Source organism: Zingiber officinale, chromosome 8A, assembly GCF_018446385.1.
Source record: "Zingiber officinale cultivar Zhangliang chromosome 8A, Zo_v1.1, whole genome shotgun sequence".
Lineage (NCBI taxonomy): Eukaryota > Viridiplantae > Streptophyta > Magnoliopsida > Zingiberales > Zingiberaceae > Zingiber > Zingiber officinale.
The window spans coordinates 38706014-38728784 of record NC_056000.1 but is presented as its reverse complement, the minus strand read 5'-3'; the positions used below and the strand labels follow the sequence as shown (position 1 = coordinate 38728784).

The 22771-nt window shown below is 38.8% G+C and overlaps 1 protein-coding gene across 10 annotated transcripts; it reads left to right on the top strand.

The window, feature by feature from the left end:
• The first annotated feature begins 14614 nt into the window (after positions 1–14614).
• Positions 14615–21734, top strand: LOC122008560. 10 transcript variants are annotated; one of them, XM_042564329.1, is made up of 3 exons: positions 14615–16054; positions 16132–16206; positions 20826–21734. In XM_042564329.1, exon 1 carries the CDS (start codon positions 14812–14814, stop codon positions 15916–15918), a length of 1107 nt encoding a protein of 368 aa, XP_042420263.1. In that variant the 5' UTR covers positions 14615–14811; the 3' UTR covers positions 15919–16054; positions 16132–16206; positions 20826–21734. The 10 variants fall into 10 exon arrangements, with proteins under 10 accessions (XP_042420263.1, XP_042420264.1, XP_042420259.1 ...); XM_042564330.1 differs by having other exon boundaries at positions 16148–16206; positions 20826–21733; XM_042564325.1 differs by lacking the exon at positions 20826–21734 and adding an exon at positions 17571–17825 and having other exon boundaries at positions 16148–16206.
• Positions 21735–22771: the final 1037 nt, after the last annotated feature.

Genomic DNA, 22771 nt, shown 5'->3' with positions numbered 1-22771 from the left:
ATAATAGTTCTTTAGTGGAATGAATTATTATTGATGAAATTAAGTTGTGTGTTCGGGGCGAACACGGGATGCTTAATTTCATCGGGAGACCAAAACCAATTCCTCCTCTCGGTCCCTATCGTAGCCTCTTAATTATAGAGTACTATACCCACCTATACCCACCTTCTTACCCATCCTATAGGGGCCGGCCAAGCTAGCTTGGAGACCAAGCTAGGGCCGGCCATGGGTATGTTCATGGGTGAATTCATGTGGCGGCCCTATTAAAATAAAAAGGAATTTTAATTTTAAAATTTTTCTTATGTGGATAATATAATTTAAAAGAGAGTTTAAAAATTTAAATCCTTCCTTTTATAAGATTCTACAAAAGATTAAGAGAAGAGTTAAAATCTCTTTCCTTATTTGTAGATTAAAAGGTTGATTTTAATTTTGGTAAAAACTTTCCTTTTAATTATATTCATGATTTAAAAGAAAGTTTAAAAATTAAAAATTCTCTTTTATTAGTTTATACAAAAGATTTAATATCTTTCCTTATTTGTAGATTGAAAGGAGATTTTAATTTTTAGAGATAACTTTCCTTTTTGGAAATTATCCACATGTTTAAAAGAAAGATTTTAATTTATAAAATTTCTTTTTATCAACCAATCATGAAGGGATTAAAATTATTGGAGAAATTTTTATAAATTTTTAGAAACAAATTAGGAAGTTTTAATTTTTGTTTTAATTAAAACTCTCCTTGTTTTGGGGAGAAGAGTGGCCGGCCATTATAATTTGAAAAGAGAAAATTATTTTAATTAAATAAATTTTCCTTTTCAATGGCAAAAGAATTAAGGAAGTTTTTATTAAATTTTCCTTATTTGCCAAGATCAAGGATTATAAAAGAGGGGGTAGAGGAGGCTTTAATGCTAACGACTCTATTCTATTTTTCCTCTCTTTTCTCCTTGGGTGTGGCCGGCCCTTTCTTTCCTCTCCTCTCCTTTGTGTGGCCGAAACCTTCTCATGGTGGAGATAGCTTTGGTGGCCGGATCTAAGAAGGAGAAGAAGAAGAGAAAAGAAGCCTCTTTTCTAGCATCCCTTGGAGCATGGTGGTGGTGGCCGAACCTCTTCATCCTAGGAGAAGTTTTGATGGCCGAAACTTGTAAGGAAGAAGAAGGTGCTTGGTGGTTCTCATCTCGGAAGATCGTTGCCCACACAACGTCCGAGGTTAGAAGAGGAATACGGTAAAAGATCAAGAGGTCTTTCTAAAAGGTATAACTAGTAATTTTTGTTTCCACATCATACTAGTTATTTTTGGAAATAATACTAAATACAAGAGGCATACGATTCTAGAGTTTCGAATTTGTTTTCGATATAGTGTTCTTTTGTTTTTTTTTTCCTTTGTGATTTGATTGTTCTTTTCGGTTAACCTAAAGTTATTTTAGGAAATTAAATATTAGCTTTCCATAAAAGGTTTTGTCTAGTCGGTGGTGGTTGCTCCCATATCCAAGAAGGTCATGTGCCTCGCCACGTCAGTACTGGGAACCAATTATGGAAATTAATATTTAATGGAATTAATAACTTAAGGTGATTTGGGTTGAACGTGTTAAGTTCCGCAGGAGACCCAAGTCAAAACCTAAAAGAACGAATAGATTAAGTTTTGGACCAAATGTGTTAAGTTCCGCAGGCGATCCAAAATTTAATTTAAAAGAACACATGGTAGCTAGGAAAAGGTTCAGACCTTTGTACAAAATTTTTGTACAGTGGAACCTCTAGGTTTTCCGAGTAGCAAACCCAGTGATCGACTTTATTGTCCACCTTGTTATAGGTGACGTTTGCCGATACCAAAGTACACAACTCCTTATGTAGGGAACTGTAGTGACTTCAGGTCTAAGGACTATTCATACCAATAGTCACATGAGAATGTTTATGACACTCATATAATGATCCATGAAACATTCTCATGATGGGTCATTCAGTATATATTCTCTAATATATACCCATATGTCAACCTGATATTTCATATCCATGACTTGTGAGATTAAGTCATCTATTAACCTACATGTTAGTCTCAACACATTAATATTGTCCTTGCATATTAATGCTTGACTAGAAATAGTTAAGAGTAGTGTTCCATGTATATCTACAATATCTCACTATCAATTCAAACAATTGATATGTTGTAGATAAGAACTTACTACCCAAAGACATTATTATACTTATTCAATTGGCACTGAATCAAAATAAATATAATAACCAACTTTGCCTTTTATTAATAATGATATATGATACAAAATGAGCCTTTTACAATCATCTCATAATTGGTATTAGGGCTAATACTAACAATCTCTCACTAGCACTAGTGCCAATCACTAAGATATCGAATACCCATTGAGCTAGTGTGACCATCATGCTTCCTCTGTGTCAAAGCCTTGGTCAAAGGATCTGCAATGTTAGCATCGGTCGGGACTCTGCATATCCTCACATCTCCTCTTTCGATGATCTCTCGAATGAGATCGAATCGCCGTAGTATGTGTTTGGATCTCTGATGAGAGCGAGGTTCCTTAGCCTGTGCAATAGCCCCATTGTTATCATAATAGAGGTCTATTAGGTTCGCTATACTAGGAACACTACCAAGCTCTGTGATGAACTTCCTGATCCAAACAGCCTCCTTTATTGCAGCTGAAGTAGTAATGTACTCGACCTCTATTGTAGAATCAGCTACTGTGTCCTACTTTGAACTCTTCCAGCACACGGCACCACCATTTAAGCAAAACACATACCCTGACTGTGATCTGTAATCATCCTTGTTAGTTTGGAAGCTAACATCGGTGTAACCCTTTATAACAAGCTCTTCATCGCCTCCAAAGATCAAGAAATAATCTCGAGTCCTTCTCAATTACTTAAGAATATTTTTGACTATTGTCCAGTGACCTTCACCTGGATCTGACTAGTATTTGCTCGTCATGCTTAAAGCATACAAGACATCTAGGCGAGTACAAAGCATAGCATACATGATAGACCCTATAGCAGATGCATAAGGAATCTGATCCATACGGTCCCTTTCTTTCTTAGAAGAGGGGCATTGAATCTTCGAAAAACTCACACCATGTAACATCAGCAAGAATCCTTTCTTGGAATTCTCCATGGAAAAATGTTTAAGCACATTGTCAATGTATGTACTCTGGCTTACGCCAAGCAATCTTTTAGATCTATCTCTATAGATCTTAAGGCCTAAAATATAGGCTGTTTCACCTAAGACTTTCATTGAAAAATAATTCTCAAGCCAAGTCTTCACTAACTGAAGAGTAGGGATATCATTTCTAATGAGAAGTATGTCATCTACATACAATATGAGAAAGATGACTATGTTTCCACTAACCTTCTTATAGACATAAGGTTCATCTTCATTCTTAATGAAACCAAACGTTTTGATTACATCATCGAATCGAAGATTCTAACTTCTAGAAGCTTGCTTTAATCCATAAATGGATCTTTGCAGCTTACAAACCTTTCCAGCATTCTTTTGATCTACAAAACCCTCAAGTTGTGTCATGTACACATCCTCGAGTAGATTTCTGTTAAGAAATGTAGTTTTGACATCCATCTGCTAGATCTCGTAATCATAGTAAGCTGCAATAGTAAGTAAAATCTGAATAGACTTGAGCATCGTAATTGGTGAAAAAGTTTCATCATAGTCTATACCATGAATTTGCTTGAAACCTTTAGCTACCAATCTACCTTTATAGGTATGCATATGTCCATCCATGTCAGTCTTCACTTTGAAGACCCACTTACACCCAATGGGTTTGATCCCTTCAGGTGGATCAACCAAAGTCCATACTTGGTTAGTGTACATGGATTCCATTTCAGATCTCATGACCTCTAGCCACTTCTCAAAATCTGGGCCCTGTACAGCTTCCTGATAAGACGTAGGCTCGTTGAAACCAACTAGCACTACGTCACCATTGTCAAACAAGAGAAAAGAATATCTCTCAGGTTGACGACGGGCCCTATCAGATCTGCGTAGAGCTTGTGCTACTTGAACAGGTTGTTGCTCCATAATTTCTTGTGGTGTAACAAAATCATGATCCACAATATCTTGTGGTACCTGTTCAGTTTCCATTAAGGCTTCGGTGCTAGTTTGTGTATCTTGAATTTCTTCAAGATCGACTTGACTCCCACTAGTTTTTCTAGAAATGAATTCCTTTTCTAGAAATACACCAGTTCTGGCAATAAACACTTTACCTTGTGTGGGATTATAGAAGTAATATCTCTTTGTTTCCTTGGGATATCCTATAAAATAGCACTTTTCTGATTTGGGTCCTAGTTTATTTGAGACTTGTCGTCGAACGTAAGCCTCACAACCTCAAATCTTCATGAAAGACAAATTGGGACTCTTCCCAATCCATATTGTATATGGTGTCTTTATGACAGCCTTAGATGGAACACGATTAAGTGTGAAAGCGGCTGTCTCTAGAGCATATCCCTAGAAGGAAGTAGGAAATTCTGTTTAACTCATCATCGAACGTACCATATCTAATAAAGTGCAATTTCTCCTTTCTGATACACTATTCCATTGTGGTGTGCCAGGTGGAGTAAGTTGAGATAAGATCCCACACTCAATGAGATGGTTATGAAATTCTTAGCTAAGGTATTCCCACACTCAATGAGCTTGGTATTTCTTTGACTTATCAAAGGGTGTGATTTAGTTCGATAAATCAATAGACCCGATAAGTTGGGAAATGATATTATTTATAGTGTGTGTTGTTGATTATAGAAGGAAACTGTGTCCTAGTAATCTAGGTTGATAATGTCTCCAAGAGGAGCTCATAAGGATTGTCATGTAAACCCTGCAGGTGGACTTAGTCCGATATGACAATAAGGTTGAGTGGTACTACTCTTGGAGCTAGATATTAATTAAGTGAGTTGTCAGTAACTCATTTAATTAGTGGACATTTTATATCTTAAACACAAGGAGATTAACACACTCATAATAAGAAGGAGCCCATATAGTAATATGAGATTGGTGTGGTAGTTCAATAATAACTTTTTAGTGGTATGAGTTATTATTGATGAAACTCGAGTTGTGTGTTCGGGACGAACACAGGAAGCTCAAGTTTATCGGGAGACCAAAACCAATTCCTCCTCTCAGTCCCTGTCATAACCTCTTATTTATAAAGTGTAATACCCACTCATACCCACCTTCTTATCCACCTTAAGGTGGTCGGCCAAGCCTAGCTTGGAGCCCAAGCTAGGGCCGGTCAAACCAAGGTGAGATGGTGGTCGACCCTAGCTTGAACCCAAGCTTGGTGTGTCTAGCCACAGTAAATTAAAAGGATTTTAATTTTTTAAAATCTTTCTTATGTGGAAGCCATGGTTTTAAAAGAGAGTTTAAAATTTAAATATTTCCTTTTATAGCTTTCTACAAAAGATTAAGAGAAAGGTTTGATATCTTTCCTTATTTGTAGTTAAAAGGAAGATTTTAATTTTTAATAAAATTTTCCTTTTTTGTAACCATCCTTATGATTTTAAAAGAGAGTTTTAAAATTTAAATCATTCCTTTTATAGCTTTCTACAAAAGATTAAGAGAAAGATTTAATATCTTTCCTTATTTGTAGTTAAAAGGAAGATTTTAATTTTAAAGAAAACTTTCCTTTTTGTAAATCATCCATATGTTTTAATAGAGATATTTTAATTTATAAAAGTTTTCTTTTATAACCAACCATGAAGGGAATTTTTAAAAGAGAAATTTTTATTTTAAAAATTTCCGGAAACAAATTAGGAAGTTTTAATTTTGTGTTTAAAACTTTCCTTATTTAGAGGGATTAAGGTGGTCGGCCATATATAGTTTGAAAGGGAAATTTTATGAAACTTTCCTTTCATTGGCAAAGAGAATAAGGAAGTTTTGATAAAACTTTCCTTATTTGCCAAGACCAAGGAATATAAAAGAGAGGGTAGAGGTGCATCGCCTTGCAATAATCTATCATCTATTTCTCTCTCTTTTCTTCCTTGGTGTGGTCGGCCCTCTTCCTTCCCCTCTCTTCTTCTTGTGGTCGAACCTCATCTTCTCTTGGAGTTCTTGTGGTGGCCGGATCTTTCTTGGAGAAAAAGAAGAGAAAGGAGGCTTTGTTTCTAGCATCCCTTGGAGCTTGGTGGTGGTGGCCGAACCTCATCTTCTCTTGGAGATCTTGTGGTGGCCGAAACTTGCTTGGAGAAGAAGGAAGCTTGGGTGGATTCTCATCTCGGTAGATCGTCACCCACACAATGTCCGAGAAAAGAAGAGGAATACGACAGAAGATCGTGAGGTCTATAAGCTATAAAAGATATAACTAGTTATTAGTTTCCGCATCATAATTTGTTCATCTTTTTATTTAGATCTTGAAATACCAAACACAAGAGGCTAATGAATCTAGGCAATCGAATTTATGTTTTCGATTTTGTGTTTCTTTTATTTTTTGAATTTGTGATTCGATTGTTCTTTTTGGTTAAACCTAGGGTTACTATAAGAAAATTAAATATTGAATTTCGTTGAAAGGCTTTGTCTAGGAAGTGGTGGATGCTCCCATACCCAAGAAGGCCTAGTACCTCGTCATGTTTAACCTGGAGGTCGATCTCTGAAATTAATATTTAATTGAATTTGTAATATAGGTGGATTTGGATTAATAATGTTAAGCATCATTTGTGATCCAAGTATAAACCTCTAAGAACAGATAAGTTGAATTTGGAATCAATAATGTTAAGTTCCATTTGCAATTCCAAATTTAATTTCTAAAGAACACAATAGGTTGTTAGGAAAGGTTCAGGACCTGTACAAAATTTTTGTACAGGGGAACCGGTCTGATATTCCGAGTAGCAACCAGCAATAACAACTAACTATGAGCACATTATTACTTGATAAAGGGTCTCATCGGGGCGGTACAATGGTTAAGGCATAGAGTATTGTCATATTAGGTCATGGAATTGAAACTTGATGTGTCCGAACATGCCTTCCCCCATGTCTTAGCCATTGTACTAATGGCTAGTAGTTATCCGTAATTTACCTCCTCTGTGTTGGCCTAAGAACAAGTTAGTGGGGGCACTAGAAGCAAGCGAATTAATCATCTCACTACTACAAAATGAGCCTAAGGTATCACTTTGGGAGCAACACTTTAGTAAATTGTTGTCATATATCAAGTTTTGGGAAAAACATGCAACACTTTCAAATAAGTGTTGCATTATAACTAAAATGCAACACATATTTTAGAAGTGTTGCAGTTGATATTAGAAAAGGCAACACTTTTGTAAAAGTGTTGTAATAGTGTATGAATATGTAACACTTTTTAAATGTGTTGCGGTAGTAGTAATATTTGCTGCAATCGGAAGAAATGACATGTTTATTTTTCATAAATTGCCAACAACTATTTTTCACCAAACAGAGCTCCCGTGCGTGAACAAAACTCGTGAACTCCCTCCCTAAACTTGCGACCTCCCTCACGCGAACCTAAACCCGCAACCTCCCTCACGCAAACCCTAGAATCGTGAGTTCCTCCCCTCCCTCCATCGAACTTCTCTGCTCTAACCCTAAACTTGCAACCTCCTCCTCATGCTCCCTCGACAAAATTTCTCTGTTGCACACCAACCTAAACTCTTTCTCTGCTGAACACCTTTACCGAAGCCCTCTCCACAAACGTCTCTAGCGAATTGAACATTTTCCTCAAGTGTATAATCATATGAAAAGTGAGGGGTTTGTGGAAAATTATGATTTGTGGATTTTTCATGGAGAGCTAGAGGATCCATTATCATTGAAAACTACAAGAGATTTAGATGACGATGTTCCAAGAATGCATGAAAACATTAATGAATGATTACACTATATAATAATTAAATAATTAGTGTTATTAAGGAAATAAACTTATAGAATTTTTAAAAAAAATTTAGAAATTTTTAGAGATTTAAATAAAGTTTGTAAGATATGTTTCAATTACAAAGAGAGAAATCTTGTTTGGATAATAATTATGTAAGATACAATGCTCAAATAATAATTAAATAATAAGGTTATTTGAGAAATAGTCTTATTAAAATTTTTAAGAAATTTTAGAAATTTTCTGAGATTTAAATGAACATATGATGTAGATTAAGGGATCAATTATTGGGATACGGAAAAGTCTATTTAAACTATCGTATTTAAACGAGGAAATGATTAATTTCCCTTGCCCTAACCCGACGTCACTCATATGTTTTATTTCTTTTCTTTTTGCTTTTCCTTCGTTTCTCCCTTGCCCTAACCCGACGCCGCTCCTCCCCTCTCCTCTTCGCGCGGCCGCTGACCTCTCTCTCCCCACCCGATCGTCGCCGGTGAAGTCCTCAGCCGGCAATGTTCTCGTGACCTCGGAGTTGTAGCACCGTCTCTTCCCACACGACGCCAACTGACGAGCTCTCCCAATCTCTTCATCGCCGACCCTCTTCCTCTGTGGTCTCCGCCGTCGCCGAGTGCAGCCGTCTCCGGAAGGAAGGAGCAACACCAGCCTCCGCGTGCCTCTGCCCTAGTGCGATCACCACCTTCTCATCGCCGCCCCGATCTCCTCTTCCCTCCCAAGCCGCGCACCACCGCCTAACGTCGCCACCCTCTGCGACCACCGTCCAGTGTCAAGCCCTTCCTCTCCCCTTGCTGCCGTCATGAAACTCCCGGCCAAGATCCCCCAACTGCCCTATAATGGTCGAACAACATGGTTCCGACCACAAGAAGGTAGGTGTTAACGTTTAAGGGTGTTTCTTTACTTGTCCGATCACTGCCATATTGTAACCAGAGCTATGTGTTCTGGATAGCAGATCAATAACCGCGATGACTTCCCATTCTGTATTGGGTCCTGTCCACTCTTTGCTGGCCAACGAGTCCCTATGATGGTGAGGGCAGCTGGGCAAAACGAAGCTTTGTGCCTTGGCGTGGATGTAACGAACAGAGGTTGTTTTCTCATCTCTATATGAGATTGGTTATTTGATTATGAATGTGGTTAGGTTGTGCTTAGTATTTGATTCAGGGAATTCTTATTTCTCGGATGTATGGATATGGATACATTACTGACTTGAGGTGATTGTTTGGATAGCAGTGGCTATGTTGATGAATTCGGTATGTTTTCATCATGAAAGAATGCTATGATTTAGTTGCTTGAAGGTAGCTTTAACTAATGTTCTCTTGGAATTGTCATCACCTGTTACTTTTCAATTCATTTATGAACTAAATTTTATCCTTCAACAATATGAGTAGCTCTTAAATGTTGAACTATCCCTTTCTTTTATCCACCTGTTATGTATAAGACTTATTTTTATTTTTTTCAGTGGTTGAACTCTTAATGGTTGGAAGTGGTTGAATGTTTGCCATGTAAGTTTAAATTAACTTATTTTTATTTATGTATGAATTACATGGGCAATAAAATTATTTGAAAAGACACTTTGAACTTTGTATGTTCACTTGGAAGTGGTTGTGAATGTTTGCCATGTAAGTTTAAATTAACTAAATTCCCAGTCCTTACTTCCATTAATCATAGAAAAGCATTTCATTTTGACTATGGAACTTACCCACTTGCTGCAATTTGATGCTTGAGGTTTAGTTCTTCCTGATGTGGTTTTGTTGATAGCTATTTATTATTGCTATTGACTTTGCAAGTTTGATGCTCAATTATATAATTGACTTTGCAAGTTTGATGTTCAATTATATAATTTTTTGCTCTGAATTATGATAAGTTTATCATCCAATTGCAAATTTGTAGCATAGGAGATTACTTGGATTAGTAACATGTGAGTCTTTCATTGTGTTTGTATATGTTTTACCTCTTGCTCTTCGCTAACACCCATTTCACTACTATTTCCTTTTTTTTCCAGAATTTCTAAGACCAATGTGCTTTTGCATGCATTTTTCTCATTTAATAGTACTTAGTTTATCATTCTTTATATGGTTGGTTCCTAGTTGTGCTATGAGGTTTGGTACTTCTTTGTTGTTGCTTATTTTGATATGCTATCATTTTTAACTCTCATTGCAGTGTGTACCGCCAAATTTGAGTATTCTCATACTAAATTTAGTAGATGTTATTTTTCAGCTGAAGGATGGTGGTTGGATAAGGTGTATTTAGATATATTGTCAGTTGAGCACAAAGGTTATTACTTTTGCTACATGATCAAATTTCTATTCTTACTTTTATTGTACATATTGTGATGCTTTTCTTGTAGGCAGCAAGCATTTTGGATAGCTAAGCAGTTGTTATAGTTGGGAATGGGAATGAGTGTTACATTTTGGATACCTATGTGATTTTTTTTAAGGCAAGCAAAGAGTTTATATAGTTGGCTTTTTGTAAATGTATGGTTGCCTTTTGGGGGAGATTCATGAAGGTATTAATTGGTGGCTTTTGTATAGTGCTTTAGTTGGTGATATATTTGTAGATGTCAATTGTTGGATTTTTGTAAAATTCTTAAGCAGAATATAATGTGGTACAACTTTTGAAATATAATGATCATATTTTGAATAATCTATTTTTATACAAATGTGTTTGATTGGATAATAAAATTGTATTATCAATAATATATTGGTGAAAAAATAAATGTTATTATTAATGGGTAAAAGTGTTGGTGAAAATTTCAATAAAAAATGATGCATTTAATGAAAAAAGTATTGCATTATTGGGTTAAAAAATTGTAAAAAAGTGTTTCTATTAATAGTTAAAAGTGTTGCAATTGTTTAAGAGTAACAAAAGAATAAGTGTTGCTGTTGAAAGAAAAAAGTGTTGCATATAAAGAAGCGTTGCCTTTGCTATATATCGCGACAGTTCAAAAAAGTATTGCATTAAATGACAAAAGCGTTGCGTTATATCTAACATGACAGGACCTGATAAGATAGAATGAAAAACGTTACCTTAGGTATAATGCAACATTTATATGGCTAAAAACAACACTTTAGGGGTAATGTCTTAGCCTCAATTTGTAGTAGTGTCTTTTGCCACATTATTACTTGATACAGGAAAATTGCATATAAATGACTATTTTCTTTTTAAATAATTAATTTTATCTCTAATTATGTCCGGAAGCTGAGTAGACAGAGGGGACGATAAGATGGTTGAAATGTTGATGGAGGAGAGACTTCGAACTGGGCATTGCAGACCTAGAGCTAGGAGTTGTGGACCTGCGCATACTACATACAGAAAATGGGAACGTTAGAGCGAGAACTAAGGAGGGGGTTTCTAGTATAGGCACTCCGACGCTCAAGTCAGAATAGTAATAGAGCGAAAATGGAGAAGAAGAACAACAATAGAATAATGGAATTTGAGTGTATTTGGATGTGTTCACATACCTAGCCAATAGAGATGACACCTTTTTAGACCGCCTCTCAAAATCTCCGTATAATGAGGCGGCAGAGAATGTTTGGTGTCAGAATATGTCGGGTGATGGAGTATGTAAAGTAGTTCTCCTCTAAGCAGAGGAAGATTCAATTACGTGTATATACTAGAATAAGGAAATATTCTTCGGTGAGTAGTTGGTGTTCTTTGACAAGTTGTTACGATTCCCTGACAACGTTATCTCCTAGAGGAGATCCGACCGGCTCTGGGTTCGGGCAGATGTATGCTGAGAGACTTGCACAGGAGAAGTGGGGAGCTTAGCCCCATATGTCCGGCCAGTTCTAGGGTCCGACCGATTATTTGCTCAGAGACTTACACAGGAGAAGTGGGGATCTAAGCCCATATGGCCTCGACCGATTGTATGCTAATTGCCTTGTACAGGAGAATTGGGGAGCTCAGTCTCATATGTCCGATCGACTCTAGGGCCCGACTGGCTTTATGATGAAAGACTTGCACAGGAGAGTAGGGAGCTGAGTCTCGTATACCCGGCCGACTATAGGGCCTGACCGACTATATACTGAGAGACTTGCATAGGAGAGTGGGGAGCTGAGCCCTATATGCTCGGCCGGCTATAGGGTTCAACCAGCTGTATGCTGAGAGATTTGTACAGGAGAAGTGGGGAGCTAAGCTTCGCATGCCCGGCCGACTCTAGGGCTCGTCTGGTTGTATGCTAAGAGACTTGTACAAAAGAGTGAGGAGTTGAGCCTCGTATGCTTGGCTAACTATAGGCTCGCCTGAGTTTATACTGAGAATCTTACATTGGAAGAGTGGGGAGCTGGATCCCATAAGTTCGACCGGCTGAGTGGCCACTTGGGTTTATACTAGAAACCCTACTTCTAAGAGGTGATTCGTTTAGATATGTACACCCAGATTTTGACTATCACCTTATCTTGACTTTAACCACCACAGTTTAACTATTGACCACATCTTATCTTTGGGGTCGCTCACAATTTTCCGTATCAATCTCAAATATAAAGATAAGAATAGGTATATGTTAGAGTGAATCATATCTTATTATTTTATTTAACAAAAAAAAAAGCTCAAGTTATAGTGCTTTTGCTAACTCATACAAAAATAAAACTATTAAATGATCAATTAACACAATAAATCATTTTTGTAACTTCCCCCTCTAGAGCACAAAACGAGAACACTACGAATAGGGTCTTTGATTTATTGTAAAAGTGTATGTAAACCCTAATTATTATACAAACCAAAGGCATATGATTAAATCATATGAACTCAGTTTAATTATTATCTAAGATGGTTCAAATTGAGGTTGAAGAACGTTTGAATTTGAGAAAACTATTTTTCCTTTACACATTCTCTAAGTTTTTCAATTGGTTAGAGCCTAGCAACTCTTATCAGCATGGCTTTAGTGATGTAGTAAACCTTTTATTAAGTATTAATAACCATTACTAAATTTAATTATTATTGTCGATATAACTCTTTTTCACTTGAACATCCATGGTCTCACTTGAACATCCATGGTCACTAGTGAACTCGATGTTAATTCACTCTGGCCGCTTTTTCTAAGAGCTATTGAGTCTTAACCCTATACTAGTGGTGAATTCAAAAATTCAAACATAAAAGGATGATTTTTACGTGCAACAAGAGACGATATTTTTTATCTTTATCAATGAACCCTCATAATACTAGAAATTCCATCGCCGGCAAAGGAAGATGACCACCGATGTCCGTCCGTGCCTATATCTCTATTACTCGATAGGATCAGAATAAAAACTCTGAAAAAAATTTATAGCAGAAAAATTTCCTCCATATATTTAGTAAAAGGATAATGAATTATCTGTTTATCTAATAAGGAAACAAAATTTAAAATTTATCCGTGAATTATTTTTTAATCGATCTAAATCGAAAAGAAATTTTCTTTCTTCCCTTGACGTAGTCTAATTTTTCTCCCAATGGTTTCGCGATACAACTCACGGTTGCGAACTTGCCTCATGCAGGTGGCGGCCTCCCATATGCAAGGTCACCTCGTGGCCACTTGCTGCGAGCAGCGAACGTCATGTAGTCGTCGACCGTGGGTGACAGGATGACAGACTTCATCTCACGTGGCTAGGGTTGTAAATGAACCAAGCGTTCGTGAATAAGTTTGGTGTTCGGCTTGATAAGAGTTTGTTTATGTTCGTTCAATATACATAAGATTAATTAAACAAACAAGCTTGAACAGCTCATTAAGCTAAACAAACAAGCTTGAACACACATGTGTTCAGCTCGTTAACGTTCGTGAACAACGTTTGTGAACAATATTCACGAACCATATTTATTAATAAAACTCTTTTCAATATGCTAAATAAATAATAAAATAAATAAATAAATAAATTTAAATTATCAATCTTAATAATCAATCATACAATTAAAAGTTTCAAACAATCAAACAAACTTGAATTAAGAGTTTGATAACATCTAAACGAACCAAGCTCAAGCCAAGCTCGAACCAAGCTCAAGCCAAGCTTGAATTGAGAGTTTGATAATATCTAAACGAACCAAGCTCAAGCCAAGCTTCAAACAAGTTCAAGCTCATAAAAAATAAACTAAGCCAAGTTTGAACACTTATTTCAAAAACTTGGTTCATTTTAAGCTCGGCTCGACTCGGCTCGGCTCGATTATCTTATCAAACAAACTTGAACACTCTAAAATTCGACCCGATTCGACTTGTTTACAGTTCTACACGTGGGCATTGGCAGGAGCCTTGGGCTAGGTTACGGTCGTGAGTGACAGACTTCACCTCACACGGCTGTAGGTGGCAGCCCAAGCTAGGTGACCGAGAGACTAGTCCCTTGATTCAATTTTTTTCTTCTCATGTTTTTTTTCGTTCATCATATTTTTTTTTTTTTTTTTTTTTTTTAACTATGCGCGGTTGTAGGTGGCAACCCCACGAGTAACGTCCCTTGCGAGATCACCTCATTCGACCGCAGGTGGCAAATCGTTTTGTGCAATTATGGGCAATACTCCCACGGTATAGTTAAGTTGGAACTAAATGACAAAATTATTTTATTAGATAAAATTCTCACAAAATTCTTTCTCTAAAGTATTAAATATCGTCCCTAAAGCCGCTTAATACATGATTTATCTTCATCCATCTCATCGTGCGACTGGCACTGGTGATGAGATGTTCAGTTGGGGTAGAGACATTTTTGCCCCTGTTTTCTATTAAATAATATCTAAATGAAGAAGAAATTTATAATATATTTTTTCCATATTAAATAAAAAAAATATCAATATAATCTAATTCCAAAGAAGGACAAATTGCACAAGACGACGACAAATGGATGGAGCGTTGAGCCAAATCGGGAGGTTGGCTGGCTTTTGCTCGAGTCAAGACGACCCCCGTCGAGATCGGACTGCCGCAAAAGAGTGAGCCAACGGCGAAGGATCCTTCCCCATCGAGATCGGACCTCCGCCTCCTCGCCGGCGAGCGATAAGCTTCCGGGAGTCCTGCGGCGTTTGAGTTATGGCGCCGCGGCGAAAGAAATGGACGGAGGAGGAGGAGCGCTCCCTCCTCAAGAAGTACGCCGGGATGGTGGCGGATGGCTCCCTTTCCTGCCTTCGCAGCAGGGAACGCCGCTTCCGCCTTGTCGCGGCCCATGTCAACGCCGCCCACCACGCCGTCAAACCCTCTGCCTATCCCTTCCTCTGGACCTGGAAGGACGCCGCCACCAAGGTCCACAACATGCGCCATCAGTACCTTCTCGCCAAACGCAAGTTGCTGGCCCTCGACCCGCCGCGCTCCGCCTCTGTGGATGTGGCCGAGCAACGAGGGGTCTCCCACTGGCCCAATTTCCTCCTCTACCGTTCCGTCTTCGGCGACGCACCCTTGCCCGATCCAGCCCCCGGAGGGGCCTTCGACAACGACGGCGAACTCGGGTTGGGGCTTGGATTCGACTCCAAGCCTGAAGGCGGAGACGAAGGAGCCGATCAGGAGGTCGAGGAGGAGGACGAAGGTTTCGATTTCAATGAAGTGGTACCCATCGCGGCGGAGCCGCCTCCGCCACCGGCTGCGGATATGAGTAGTATGAAGGCGAGAAACGCAACGCGGGCCGAGATGCGGCTAAGGGAGTGGGAGGCGAGGATGGAGGAAAGGGATGAGGAGCGGGAGAGAGCGAGGAAGGAAAGGGCGAAAGCGGCGTTGGAAGCGGAAGAGGAGAGGGAGCAGAGGAGGAGGCAGGCACGGCATCAGTGGATGGAGGAGGAGCCGGAGTGGGAGGAGCGGATGGATGGAAGGAGGCAAGAGTGGAAGAAGCGGGTGGAAGGGATGCTTAGTGAGCACAGAGCCGAGATAGAGGGGATTCAAGCAAGGATCCTTCACGAGCAGCAGAGTCTGATAGGGCAGCTCCTCGGAGTGCTGTCACAGCGGCCTCCTAGCCCTGTGTTTGGAGGGCTCTCAGATGGTGGTGGCAGTAGCACAGCACTGGGAAATCACCATCAGCTGGCACACAGCCATCCAGTTCCCTATCTGTCTCAGATGATACAGGGGCTCCACCACGTGACCGGAATTGTTCCAGGAGAGCAACGGGCTGGTGGAGATGGACCCGATGATCACTTTATGGTTGATGATTGACCTCTTCGATCTAGATTAAGGATTGCAATAGAGAATTCTGATGTCAGATGTTCTTCAGAATCAATAGAGAATTCTGATATCAGTGTCTATTAGGCAGGCCTCTGCCATGGTCATTCTTTCATTTCTAAGCTGTAAGGTATGATGCTATCTATTCATTCTAGCTGCCATATTCATATTCGTTATACTCCATATGAACTAATCTCTACATACAAGTTGATTGGCTTCTCAGGGTTTTCTAGTAACTCAGTTGTTGCATTGATGCCATTGTTGCAAGGGAAGAATGACCAGGTTGGTTAGCTGTAGTTGGTATTTATGGTTTTCATATAGCAATATATGCAATTGCTGCTTCTGTTCAATATCTAGTAACTCACGGACAAGTTTATGCCTTACAAATTTCATAGAAGAAAGAATTATAGTGAAGACATGCGTAATTTGCAATGATCAGTTACTATAGTTTCACAGTTTTGGAAATAATTGCCTAGGAAACTCGTTTATTATTTAAATCAGACTGGCAAACTGCCCCTTTCTCACAGCTTGGAACAACTGGAAACCCCTTCAAATGCCCGTGTGGAATATCTCGGTGGTTAGACAACCATTTGTTGTTGGCCTTTTAGAACTTGGAAATACCCAAGTGAGTGAGAAATTGTTCGACCTAATCTGGAATTGAAATTCATATGAAACTTATGGAATTTGGTTTCATGCTTAGCAAAGGAAGTAGCATTGTAGGCTTTTGTAAGTTGAAGATTGTTTATTTATATGAAAGTAGATACCAATCGATTACACTTTCACATTGGCAATCCAGTAAGGATGGGAACATGAACAATAAATTGCCTCTTATCTAATTATATAATAAATAATCTTTTTGAAACGGAAGGAGGAAGGAATCCTTTGGTGGCCACGACCAGCCAAGTGAGTTTGAGATTGTGGCCGCAATGCTGTGAACACACGACAACCGCAGAGAGGTCAGTTGCAACAGCCGTGTCGCAAGTTCATGACCTCTCCATGGCTGGACGGATTTGGAATATGTCTGTCTATTATTTTTTCAATAGATTAAATGGAGCAAAGTATCTTGATTCTCATGCAATCCATCTTTTCTCTAATCTGCACATCCGAGTAAACAATAAACAAAGCATTAATGTCACATAAACACACACGTGCATGCGCGCGCGCACACACAAGAAGTGATGGTTTACATTTGAGTTGTGGTTGACTAATGGCTTTATTTGAGATTCTTAGTAAGTCATAACCATCTTTCGGTTACATTTTTTCTTCTAACTTAAGATAAATTGTCTTTTCTTGCTAAAGGAAGTTGATGATTATGTAAGTATATGATCCATTGGTAGTGAGTATGGTTCTTGCGCCAAGGAGAAGGCCATTTTAAAGAGTTCTAGTTGAACATGAAATTGGTCCTACTTGGTCATTGTGAAACCTAATTTGCTTGAAAACTTAAGCTGCAGTTTCCATTCTAATACCATCTAATCATTGTATATCCTTCCTGAAAAGATTAAGCTGATGGGTTGGATAAACATTAATATTATTGTTGTTGTAATTAAATCTTTCATGTTTTTTCTTCATGCTGTAGGGTATACATACTGTTATACACCTTCATCCAGTTGTAGATCACACTTCTAATACTAAAACAACTAGTGTAGGCAAGGGAGAAGCTGATTGAAGAGCAGCATCTAGAGAGAATTTTGAGCTAGCATCTCTATTTGGTATTCACTGTGGAAAAACTCGTGATGATTGTTAAACCAACATTGTTTATCACTTTTTGACAGAGTAAATTCATCTGAATTGTCCATGCAACATGGGCAAGCTAACCGCCCTGCAGTACTCCAATTAGAAAACATTGGATACGTTGAAAAATCACTGATTAGCTCTTGTATGAAAAGTTTTGCTTTTTGAAATGTCATACGCCTACACCCACTCGTCGCAAATGTTTAATGTTTTGTTTTTTTCGAAATGTCTGCCTTTACACTCAGTTCTCACAATTGTTTAATTCCACAATAAGAGATTGCAGGAGACCTTGCAACTTATTTTTTGAATTATTTGATCTAGAGACTAGTACAAATACGAGTAAGAACATATTTTGTTCTTTCATGCATAGTCTTCAAATGGTTGAGAGCCATTTAAATAAAACTAAGTCAATTATTTTGAATTTCAGATGCAAAATCTAGACGTGTCTAGTTGACATACTTCAAAGTAGGGGAATTTAAGCAATAACACATGACACCATCTTCAACCTTATGCTCTACATGCCACCTCATTTCCTTAATCATAGCAGTAGAATCATACAATCTTTTCAATCGATTGGTGAGATGAAACTAATCCATCTTTTTTACTTGGAACATTAGTTTTCTATTGATAACTTCCTCTACTTGCTTTCTTGAAATGAGGATGGCCACAGAAATTGCTCTGCATGTTACTCTCAAATATAACGATCCGATGCAAATATAATTCTGATACTTTCGATTGTTACATGGACATTTGATATTATTCTCATCCATCTATGTTACTAGCAAATTCACTAAATGTTTATAGACCATCCAAGAACTCCTAGTTTAGGCAGCCCTAGTCAAACTGTTGTACATTCATCGACAATCCCTAATTATTTTTGATATGGCAAGTCAGATGGATCCCTGAAGTTGGGCTCAAAATTAAGAAAACCAACTAATATGTCGGTCAAAGACAAGGAGAGGGTGGATACTTAGGGCTAGTATGACCGCACGGTTCGGCCAAATAGTAAGCCGAGCGGATATTTTATCCGATTGGATACCGAGTCCCCTCCCTAACTTGATGAAATTCAGGGTCGATTCAGTTCAATTCATAACCAAGGCCAACCAGACTACATGCTCAGTTTGGCCTAGAGCCGGATGGACCTCTAGACTCGGTTCTTCTTGGCGCAGCTCCCAGCCTACATCCGTCCGATCCCAGGGCTGGTCGGACCTCCAGACTAGGGGTGTAAACGAACCGAATCAAGTCGAATATGCAGAAAAATTTAAGGCTCGAAATAGGTATATTTGACTTCGAGCTTGATTTGAAACTTGAAAAATTCAAAAATTTTGGTTCGAGTTCGGTTCGAATTAAGGCTCGGGTTTTAGTTCGGCTCGAAAGATTCGAACATGTTCGTGAACTATTCGAATTATTGCTCGAAAATAGGTACTTGAAAGGTTCAAAATTTATTTATTTAATATATATTTAACTTATATTAATAAAATATTAAGGTTCGCGAGCAGTTTATCGAACAATATAATTTGGGCTCAAGTTCGGTTCGAAAAAAAGTTTGAACATGTTCGAGTTCAGCTCAAATTCAATAAATTCGAATACAAATCAAATATTTTCAAGTCGGCTTGAAAAGTTCGTGAACCAGCTCGATTCGTTTACACCCCTACTCCAAACTCAATTCTCCTTGGCACAACTCTCAGCCTATATCTGTCCGGCCCAAGCATCAGTCGAACTTCAGGGGCTCAGCTCTCCATTTCTCTGGAGCGCGACTCCTAGTATGCTTCCGGTCGGTCCAAGCGCCAGCCGAACTCCTTGTAGGAGATAATATTGTCAGAGAATCGTAATAACCTGTCAAAGAGTAACAGCTATTCATCAGGTAATATTCCGCTACTCTGACATATACATCCTCCACTACCTAACACACTCTGATACCAAACATTCTCTGTCGCTTCATTAATTGCGGAGGTTATAAGAGGCGATATAAAAAGGGATCCTTTCTGTTGGTTAGGTATGCTCAAGTACGTGAGGTCTCACTACCATAATTCATCAGCTGTTACTATTGTTCATCTTCTTCTCCATTTCGCTTGGCTACTGTTCTAACTTAAGCGTCAGAGTGTCTGCGTCAGGGACCCTTTCCCTGGTTCTCGCTCTAACATTTCCATTGGCTTTGTTTGTGGTGCCCGCAGTTCTGTAGCTCCTGCTCCTAGTTCCAGGATCATGTAGCGCCATCTTCTTCCAGCTCAAAGTCTCTCCCATTCAACATACAAGCCACCTCGACATCACCCCTAACCAGCGCGTCATCTTCCTCGCTTTCAAACATGATCAAATTTGATGTCGTCTATGAGAACTTTTGCTTGAATCTAAAACGTGGAGATGAAAGAGGTTGGATGACTCACCACCATCACCTTATCATAAGAAGACTTGGAGCTGCTGATAGCGACCCAAGCACAAAAGTTAGTGCAACAACAGCAACAAGTAGCGATTGGGGCCCTCTACCGCACGACCCGACTACGTTGATGATGGGCCCTCACACCGAACGAGGAACTTGAGTGGAAGCCTCGACTGGGTCCCAACCACTTCATCCTCCTCTAGCAGGCTTCATGCAAGCACCTATGCAACGGATTAGCCTTCCTCCCATGTCGCCTTCTCCGGTCGCGTGTCATTGAGCATTATTTCGTACACCCTTTGATAATGCAAGCCGAGTGGAAAAACTCCAAGCATCATCTTCTGGGGATGTACCGGCTCAGGATCCACGAAAGGGAAAGGCTCAGGTCCATAGTAGTTCTCCCGTGCGGATAAGTATGTTATTCTCTCATGAAATTTTGGAGGACAAATTGTCGAGTCACTTTCGTCCTTTAACGATTGGAGAATACGGAGGAGCGATCAGCTTAGAAGATCATCTAACTTAAATTTGAAAACACAACCATCCTTCATCAATACACGAATAACATAAAGTGTCGAGTGTTTCTTACCACTCTTTCTGGCTCGGCGTAAAGATGGTTCAGTGATAACCATGATTTTGGCTATATTATCTTGATTCATAATGCAAGTTTTTAATGATTTTCTCATGGATTGAACTCATATCTACATCACATTTTATAATCGCATTTGATTTTGGACTTAATTACAAATTAGCCCATTATCATGGTATTTGATGTTAATATTTGATTATTATTTTGTAGGTATCAAAAGAGTCATGGACCCGATCAGATCAGACTACATTGGGCTCAAATCCAAGGCTAAATGAGACTATCAAACATTGGAGTTATTTGGACCGTTCATCTACAATCAAGTAGATCTGAGTCATCTATTGAAGATCTGGTCCATCCAACCTAATGAGGAGGAGATCTCAGCCATAGATGAAGATCCAGAGGTTTTGATCCAGATTTGAGTTCATCCAGCCGTCGATCAAGCCCGAATTAATTTGGATCGTCCGATCAGATTGGGAGAGGTTTAAAAGCTTTGAGAAGCTACAGTGTCTTGTGGGCTCGGCGTTTTCGTGATTTCACTGTTTCTTCTTCTTCTCCGCGACGCCGAGGTCTTGTTTCATAATTCCATATTCAAGAGCAACGTTCTTCACCGACGGCAATCTCGAGCTGTCGGCGTTCATCTTCCGAGGATACAAGAGTTGCAAAGGGAGGTTTCTCAGCCGCGACTTGGGTTCTTCATCACCGCGATCCTGTTTGAGGGAGTTTTCTTTATCAGCGATCTTTGCAATCACCAGAGCTTTGAGGGAGGTTTCTCGGAGTTTCTGAACCTTTTCCGTTATTCATTTCGTAGCGAGGCTAAGATGATCTGATCAGTTGAATTAGCTTCGCAATTCACAGGATCTTTGCTTTGTTCTTCGGCTGATGAGATTTCTAGTTGTTGGGAGCTTGAGGGGAGGTTTCCAAGAGCTGTGGGCACCTTCTGGAAATAGTTGTAAGCTTGTACATTGCTCGTCGGGTGTTTGAGGGGAGGTTTCCGAGAGCACCTATGTTTCACAGCAGAGAGGAGAGTTTTGTTACGGAATTAGGGATGTGGAATGCTTTAGGTTTAGTTTTCTTTATCTTTGTCTTTGAATTGTTGAATTCTTGCTCAGATCTGATGATCTGATTATTTTCTTTGCCATTTCGTTTTGTTTGAATTTTCCTTTTTTCTATTTCATTTCCGATCCTCTACTTGCAATCCTGTCATATTGAGCTTTAGCAATCCGAATCCAATTCAGTTTGTAGTGTAATTGCAATATGTTTTGGAGTCTTGTTAAATCTGAATAAGATCTGTAATATTAAAAATTACATTCATAAGCTTAGTTTGTATTAGTTTATTACAAGTAGTTGCTTAATTTTAATTCATGAATTTAGAAACCCCTTATTCGATTCATTGGATGTGTTGAGATTGTGTTCATGCTTGAGTGTAGGATGTTTGCTTTGAGCTAATGATTGTTTACCTCAGTGAAATGTTGTTAATCATGCATAAGATTAGTTAATAAGTAAGCTTAAGAATTCGAATTAATTATACTTAACTGTTGTTAACTTTATGAAATGGATCATGTCTAGATAAGAACATTCTTTCTTTGATTTTATTCTTGACCATGGTGATGTAAGAATTTGATTTGAATCAATTCTAGAATTCATAATTTCTACTAGTTATCCTTGGAAAAAAAATACGACTTGGGACTCGTTGTTACAACACTTGTTTAAATTTTAATGAGTTTCGATTTTAATTAATTTGATGTGCCACGTGACATGCAAAAAGACCGACATCATTCAGCCGGCTCCCGGTTGAGTCCATCTGCTGCTTTAAAGATTTTCGCAAATTCTTTTTGCACTACTTTGCCCGCAAGAGGTATTAAAAGACCAGTCTGTGTCTGTTCACGCTCAAGCAAGGGTCTAAGGAATCCCTACGAGCATACATCAAGCGATTCAATCAAGTGGTGCTTGATGTTTCCCCGCCACTTCCGAAATACTAATAAGTACTTTCTCTCAAGGCTTTTTAGAAGGAGAGTTCTTCCAAGCCCTCGTCAGAAAGCCCCTAAAGGAATTCGATGAACTGTTGGGGAAAGCGATCAAATATATTAATGTCGAGGAAGCTCAGGGCGCTCGGAAGGAGGTGATTGTCTCAAATCTGATCGGCCAGGCCGGTCGGA

What these genes read in the sequence shown, in the direction of transcription:
- LOC122008560 (XM_042564329.1), top strand. Translation starts at nt 14,812, where the DNA reads ATGGCGCCGCGGCGAAAGAAATGGACGGAGGAGGAGGAGCGCTCCCTC.